Below are 8,552 nucleotides of genomic sequence, written 5' to 3'. Positions count from 1 at the left end.
AAACTTCCTCAAAGAAGTAATACAAATTGCAAAAAGGCACATGAAAATGCTCTACATCACTAATCTTCAGCAAATAAAAACAACCATGAAATATCATCTCACACCACAGAGACTGGCACACATCAAAAAGAACAACCTGTGCCGGTGCGGATGTGGGAAGAAAGGGACTCTCATTCATTTTTGGTGGGAATGCCGACTGGTCCAGCCTTTTTGAAAGTAATATGGACATTCCTCCAAACACCAGAAATTGAGCTTCCATATGACCCGGCTATACCACTTCTGGGAATATACCCAGAGGATGTAAAAACACATAGTATAAATGCCATCTGCACTTTCATGTATATTGAAGCACTATTCACAATATTCAGCATCTGGAAACAACCTGAGTGCCCAAGAACATATGATGGGTTAAAGAAATTTTGGTACATCTTTACCATGGAATACTATGCAGATGTTAGGTAAAATGAAGTCATGACATTTGTTTATACGTGGATGGACATGGAGAGTATCAAACTGAGTGAAAGGAGTCAAAAGGAGAGGGACATACATAGAATTATTGCACTCATTTGTAAAATATAAATAAAACATCATATGACACTAATTCCCAAGGACAGTAGAAAGCTGACCAGGCTGTACAGGTCAGCAGGATTAGTCCACAATTGGAAGCCTTACTCAAGTGCTGGGGGAGAAGACAGTTGGGATAGAGAAGGAACCACTATGACAATGATAGTTCAAAATAATCACTCCGGATAAGAACTGTGTGCTGAAAATAGGGAAAGGAACAGACATGATAACCTCTCAGTATCTGTATTTGAAACCATAATGCCCAAAAGGAGACAGAGAGAGAAAGGGGAAAAAAGTGCCTATCATAAATGTGGGAGCCTGGGGGTTGGGAGTGGGGGGACTGGGGACATTTTTTTAGTGGTGAGAAATGTACACTGGCGGAGAGTTAGGTATTGGAACATTGTATGAATGAAACCGGGACATGACCATCTTTGTAACTGTGTATCTCATGGTGATTCAAATTAAAAAAGAAAAAGAAAGAAAGAAAATATTTAATGTTTATAAAGAGTTGTAATTTATCGAAGGCTTTAATCATAAATAGTAGATTGAATCCAAACATAGAATTTGGATATATATGTGGCCTACTTAAACTATCTTATTCTCTTCTAGCCTCTGTTTCTATCCTCTGTAACATAGAATAACACTTCTCAAGCAGCCGTGCGGCTCTGAGAATCCATGATCATACTGAAAATTCTCCTGTTTTGTTTGTGTTCCCAGGAACACCACGGAGAGTAACTGAGCATGGATGTAACTATCACGGCCTGGGTGACTGAAAGCAAACTGGGAAATAAAAGTGACTGGGCAACCTTGTATTCAACAAATGATTTGAATTTTTTCATCGTCAATTTTCTGGAATTTATCATTTCCCTCGTGGGGCTGGCAGGAAATGCTGTGGTGCTCTGGCACCTGAGCTTTTGCATGCAGAGGAATGCTTTCTCCGTCTACATCTTCAACTTGGCGGGAGCCGATTTTGTCTTTCTTTTCATCTGTACTATCTTGTCCATGAAGATATTTTTCAAAAAATTTCTTTTTCACTTCATCCCCAGTCCCCAGGTTTTCTTCATAATGTTTGTCTTTGCCTATGTTGCAAGCCTGAGCATTCTTAGTGCCATCAGCACTGAGCGCTGCCTGTCTGCCCTAAAGCCCATCTGGTATCGTTGCCACCGCCCAAAACACATGTCATCTGTCGTGTGTGCCCTGCTCTGGGCCCTGTCCCTGCTGCTAACTATCCTGAGGATGGAGTTCTGTGGCTACCTATTTGGAGAACTTAAAGAATATTTGTGTAAGCGACTTGATTTCACTATTGCCACATGGCTGATTTTCTCCTTTGTGCTTCTGTTCGGGTCCAGCCTGGTGCTGCTGACCAGATTGCTGTGTGGTACCCAGATGGTGAAGCTGACCAGGCTGTATGTAACCATCGGGCTCACAGTACTGGTCTTTCTCCTCTTTGGCCTGCCTTGGGGTATCAACTGGTTCCTCTTATACTGGACACAGTTTATATATGATAATGACTCCTATAAATATAAATGCTTTAATCTAGCGACAGAGCTACTATCTTGTGTCAACAGCTGTGTCAATCCCATCATTTACTTCTTTGTTGGCTCTTATAGGCAGCAGAGAAGACAGCAAAGAAGGAACCTCAAATTAATTTTGCAGAGGGCTCTGCAGGACATTCCTGAGGAGGATGGAAGTCAAGGCAGTCCTCCTCAGGAGACTTTGGAGATGTCAGGGAACAGTCATGTGTCCTAATTCAGAGTCACGCTATAGTCATAATTTTTAGAAATGTTGTCATTGCATTTCATATAGCTTGGGTTTGTCTCTTTTCACAGCTGAATCTTATGTTATTGTATAAGTAAATTATAGTTTATTTTCATGTTATTAATGTATAGGTAAAAGTCTGTTATTGACATTTGTTTTTAAGTTTGTTCAGGTCCTCTTTGTAATTCTCATGGATAAATAATCACTAGTGAAATTTCTGTGTGACACAAAGGAAGTTTCATATGAAACTCTAGGGGTCATTTCCATACCTTTGTTGGAGTGGTGATTCAATATTTGTTTTTTACATCTACTGTGTGGTGTTGGTGGTCTGGAATTATTGTGTTCCTGCATGGGTTTTTCTCTTATAACAACACCATTTCTTATAAATTAGGTGCTCAGATCAACATAAATAAAAATTTCAAAATGGGACTTCACCAACTAAAAGCCCTTCACAGCTCAGGAAACATGGGATAAAACTAAAAGACACCTAACTGAATGGAAAATATATATATGTATCTTCATTTAACACATCAGATGAATCATTAATGTCCAACATATATAAAGTACTCACAAAGATTAAAACAAAAAATTATACAAAGTCCTAACCAAAAATGGGGAGAGAAAATGAACAGACAGTTCTCTGAAGAAGACAGACAGATGGCTAACAGACACATGAAAAAATGTTCATCATCACTTATTATCAATTCGAATTTAAGTCAAGGTGACAATGAGATATCATCTGACACCAGTAAGAATGGCACATGTCAAAAACTGGGAAATATCTATCTTTGTGGGGATTTGGTACAAAAGGAACTTTTATCATGGTAAGAATGTTGTCTGGTTCAAACCCTATGGAAAAAGGAAGGAGCCTTCTCAGAGAAATGAAAATATAGTTACTATAGGACCCATTCCACTTCTTGGTTTCTGCTCCCAGAACACATTTTCATTCAGGAGGACATGTGAAACCAATATTCATTGCATCACTGAGCATAATAGCTTGAATTTTATATCAACCTAGGTGCCCAATAATAAATCAATGGATAATGAAAGTGTGGTGTATATATACACATGAAATACTATACAGATGAAAAAAATGCATGTTCACAAAGAGGGGATTCTCAGACTTGACCCTTAAGCTTATGAATGAGAAGACCAGGAAAGAAAAGAATACAAAGGCAGATGGTAATAGGAAGTGAGGCATCAGGAGTAAGGCTCAAGTACATAGGTACTGTAGAGATGGGATATATGTCTACATGTAATAGAGCCAATAATATCATAATTGTGGGGTCCAAACTACAGCAAACTTAGAAATGTACCTGTCAAGGAGGCAGACTATAGGGTGAGAAGGTGGAGAAAACCTGGTGGAATTGGTATTGAAGCATTGTACAGCTAAAAATTGGTTCAGAATAACTATATAAACCATGGTGCTTCAATACCTAATAACATTTTTAAAATTAGGTTATTCATGTATATGTATGAATGTATTTCTTGGTGCTTTATTTTATTCCACTGGTCTGTATATGGGTTACTGTTCCAACACCATTGTGTTTTGATTACTGCCCTTTGGAATATAGCCTGAAGTCAAAGAGCACTGGGCATCTTTTTTTCCCCTTCATTCCTCTTAGGACTGTGTTGCTATATAATCTTTAGCTTTCATTCAAAAAAAAATAGAACTATATTCTATTTCCTTGGAAATTACCATTGCTGCTCTAATAATGCATTCATGTGGCAGTAAAGAAAGCCACAATTTCAGAAGAAGAGAGACTTAAGTTTGAATTCTTAGGTTAAAGAACTAAAAAAAATCTTTTGGTAAAGAAAAGTGCCTGCCATAGAGTTGGGCGGGAGGGCAGCTAGGGACATTATGGTGAGAAATGTACACTGGTGAAAGGATGGGTGTTGGAATATGATGCGACTGAAATCCAATCATGAACATCTTTGTAACCGTGTATCTCACTGTGATTCCATTTAAAACATAAATAAAAAGAAATTTTTAATTGTATAATCTCCTTAATATAACATTTCTTTCCTCTGTAAAATGGTAATAGTAATTGCCTGTTAGCTAGATGGCCACAAGTATCCATGATACAGTAGAGGTTCATGTCTTTCCTTCTGGTCCCAGGGGCATAAGCTAAGTATTTCTGAACATTGATCCACCTATGCAGCCTGGAAGACTGAATTCACATTGATCAGTGCAACTGAGCAGACCTTCCCTCAACTTCTTCAAATGCAGATCCTGGTACTGGACTTGTTGACCATCCTAGTTGAACAGCAGGAAACATTGTGCTCTGTGTCCTGGGCTTTCTCTGTCTGCAGTCTCAGCATGAGACTTCTCTCTTTCTCTCCTTAAGATGCCTCAGGGACTCATCAACTCTTTCCAGTTCATCTTTATCTCCATGCCCAGATTTTCACCATGTGTCCACAATTGTTGGGGAACAGTTTTTCCCCAGTGTGCCCAGACACATTACGCACCGGGTCCAGGCAGATGTGGGGTAAAAGATGACGGGTTCTAGGAGAAGTCATTCTGGGAGACAGCTGATGGCCACTCACTTTATTGCCAAATACACACATATTTTATAAAAAGTCTCAGCTTAAGAGGATGGTCCAATCACATAAAGTTTAGCATTACTGACCTATCACCTTTCCAACCGTGCTTTGCCCCAGCCCAATCCCAATTAGGGCTAGATGCTGCAGTTAGGAATGAGTCTTTTATTTTTGTATTGAGTGATTTAATTTGAACTTGCATTAGTTTTCATGCATGAAGCAGAGACTATGGCATTTCAATGGTACTCTTTAAGTAATCAAATTTATATTAAATTCCATTTTAATTTTTATAAAAGGAAATTCAAAATACCAATAAGTTGTTTTTTTAATTTTTTATTATTTTAATGTATCACCATGAAGTACAATTACAGGCTTATAAACTTTCATGCTTTTATTTCAGTCATACAATGATCGAATACCCATCCCTCCACCAGTGTCCATTCTCCACCACCAACGATTCCAGTATCCCTCCCACCACCACCCCCATCCCTCCCCCCATCCCGCCTCTGTGGCAGGCACATTCCCTTTTGCTCTCTCTCCTTTTGGGTGTTGTGGTTTGCAATACATATATTAAGTGGCCATCATATTTGGTCTATAGTCTACTTTCAGCACACATCTCCTATCCTGAGTGGGCTCTTCGAGCATCCCTTCTCTTTCTGAGGTGCCCTTTCCCCCAGCATGTGAGACCAGCTTCCAAGCCATGGAACAATCCTCCTGGTCCTTATCTCTACTACACTTGGGTGTTAGTATCCCTCCCATTCTGTTACTTTATATTCCACAAATGAGTGCAATCTTCCTATGTCTGTCCCTCTCTTTCTGACTCATTTCACTTAACATGGTAGTCTCCATGTTGATCCACTTATATGCAAATTTCACGACTTCATATTTTCTAACAGCTGCATAATATTCCATTGTGTTGACTGGTTAAAGATGACTTTAACCAGTCATCTGTTCTCGGGCACTCAGGTTTTTTCCAGATTCTGGCTATTGTAAGTAGTGCTGCAATGAACATACAAGTGCAGATGTAGGGACATGCAGACCAAAAACCAACAATGAGATATCATCACACCCCAGACACTGGCACACACCAAAAGAACAAAAGCAACCAGTGTTGGTATGAATGTGGGGAGAACAGGACTCTCCTTCACTGCTGGTGGGAATGCCGACTGGTTCAGCCCCTTTGGAAAACAGTATGGACGTTTCTCAAAAAATTAGAAATTGAGCTCCCATTTGACCCAACAATACCACTTCTGGGAATACATCAGGAGATGCAAAATAAAGCATAGGAATGACGCTTGAGCGGGAGGTGAGACTCAAGGCCCGGATGCCTGGTGCTTGTAAAATGTGCCCAGACACTCCCTACTGGGTGCTATGTAGGGACAGGTCTTATCTGCTCTGGAACCTGTTGCCATGCTCCACACACATTCACCTAAGCCTCAGGCCTAAACATCCAAGCTATCAGCACTGAGGGTTGCACAGCCATGTGCCTCACAAGGTGCTGCTGTCACCATCCAAAACACACATGAACGACACGCATGTCCTGTTCTGGGCCTTGACCCTGCTACTTTGAGTGTCCAAGAAGGGAAGGACAGTGGCTTTCATTTGGGAAATAACGACTAAAAAGGGTCCCATCACTGCTGGATATGCAATATTTTTAGTTTTTACTTCTTGATGGATCTTCTCAGGCCCAGATGGTCAGACTGATGACTGGATCTCAGGACAAAGAACTGACCAGGCTCTTTCTGACCATCAGGCTCACAGTGTGCTAGTCTAACCACCCTGTGACCACCAGTTCCTGAAATAATTTGTTTTATGAAAGATATTGATAAAAGATACTCTTAACTTTATCCATTTTTTTTGCCTTGTCCTGTGCCAGTAGCTGTACAGATCCTGTGTTTAGCCACTTTGTTTGACCGCGGGCTGGTGGATGTCAGTGGGCCTCCACGAGTGGCTTATGTGAGGAGGATAGGAGAGAGACGGTCACTTTTTCCCAAGACACTTCTGCCACCCAGAGACCCAGCTGAGAAGGCTAGGACTTATAAAGTCTGCAATGAGCCCCCGCCAGCCCCACCTGGTGCCCATCAAGCCACACCTGATGTCCACTTGGTCTTCTCGACACAGGAGTTGATCCCCACCACCTGATCTCTTGGGGAGCCATGGGCTCAGGTTGGGACAAGGAGTTGCTCTTAGCAGAGAATGAAAGTCAGTCCTAGACCTTACCCATGGTTACTGAGTTCTTGTCTTGCCTCACAGAAAATAATTTCAGGAGTAGATGAAGAGTGAAGTAAAACATTTTATTTGGAGGTGTTTGAAGATGAAAAAGAAGGGAAAGCAAAAGAGAGAATAACGCTCTCAAGAGAGAACGAGGACTTCTCCAAGGACGGAGAGAGGCCCTAAGCACATCCCAGCATTAGATAAGGAAGCATGAAAGTACACACATCAAGAGGGGAGAAGTGGGTGACATATGTGCTCAGTTACCACATGTGCTCAGCCACATGGCCACAAGTAGCACATGGGCTCAGACAACATGTGCACCCTTCCTTTGTTCAAGGTGGCTTTTATAGTGTTTTTTACCAAGCCTCCCTCCACATGGGGCTTTCTAGCTATATAAGAGTCCATTACCGGGGCTGGAGTGATAGCACAGCGGGTAGGGCGTTTGCCTTGCACGCAGCCGACCCGGGTTCAAATCCCAGCATCCCATATGGTCCCCTGAGCACCACCAGGAGTAATTCCTGAGTGCATGAGCCAGGAATAACCCCTGTGCATTGCTGGGTGTGACCCAAAAAGCAAAAAAAAAAAAAAAAAGAGTCCATTACTGGCATCTGGAGTCATGCTCGTAAGGCTGCGGAGAGGCCACACAAATGCAGCCCCCAGGATCACATCTCGGAGGCGGGCGGGGCCGGTGCCACCCACCTTCCTAAGAGCACCCTCGAGTCCTATTGCTGCAGAATGTCTCCAGACTGAGGCCTCTCTGCTGCTGCTGCTGCTTGAGCATGATTCCAGACCCAGCTAAATTTTTCGGCATGGGCAGCTCCTCACAGAATGTCTCCAGACTGAGAACTAAGCAGCGGCCCCATGCCCGCCCAGGAGGGGAAAGGTATTTCTATCTCTAGCCTCTTCCTTGCCAGGGGAGAAGGGCGTGGTGACTGCCATATTATGACGACCACAGATGGGTTTTACAAGCTTGCAATGATCCAATATCTGGAAGAAATCTCCTGGACTTAGTTGCTAAAGTACAAAAATCCAAAACCGTGCGGCCACTACTACAGCCACATGACCTCATATCTCTTCACAACAGGTCTGACTCTATGGGGAACTCCTAACAATAATAGTGAGGTTTGTGTTGAAATATTGAATGTAACCAAAGTAAAGAGAAAGTAAAGTGAAATTTATCAGTTACGGGGGGGAGGGGCAGGATGGGAGGTGTACTGGGTTTTTTTTTTGTTTTTTGGTGGTGGAATATGGGCACTGGTGAAGGGATGGTTGTTTCAGCATTGTATAACTGAGACTTAAGCCTGAAAGCATTGTAATTTTCCACATGGTGATTCAATAAAATAAAAATTTTATTAAATAAATAAATAAATAAAATAAAGTGTTGGCTACAGACAAAAAAAAAGAGCCCACTGCTAAGGTAGTTGCTAAGAGAGTAGAGTTGGGAGTGGTCTTCCTTGAGACTCCTTTTCTTGACC

The 8,552-nt window shown here is 41.7% G+C and overlaps 1 protein-coding gene across 1 annotated transcript; it reads left to right on the top strand.

The window, feature by feature from the left end:
• Positions 1-1,305: 1,305 nt before the first annotated feature.
• Positions 1,306-2,313, top strand: LOC101548660 (mas-related G-protein coupled receptor member X2-like). Its single transcript, XM_004607931.2, has one exon. The coding sequence runs from the start codon at positions 1,306-1,308 to the stop codon at positions 2,311-2,313; it is 1,008 nt and encodes a 335-aa protein (XP_004607988.2).
• The last annotated feature ends 6,239 nt before the right edge of the window (positions 2,314-8,552 follow it).

This window comes from Sorex araneus, chromosome 6, assembly GCF_027595985.1.
Source record: "Sorex araneus isolate mSorAra2 chromosome 6, mSorAra2.pri, whole genome shotgun sequence".
Taxonomy (NCBI): domain Eukaryota; kingdom Metazoa; phylum Chordata; class Mammalia; order Eulipotyphla; family Soricidae; genus Sorex; species Sorex araneus.
Note: the sequence above shows the minus strand (reverse complement) of the source record. Positions and strands in the feature narration are given on the sequence as shown.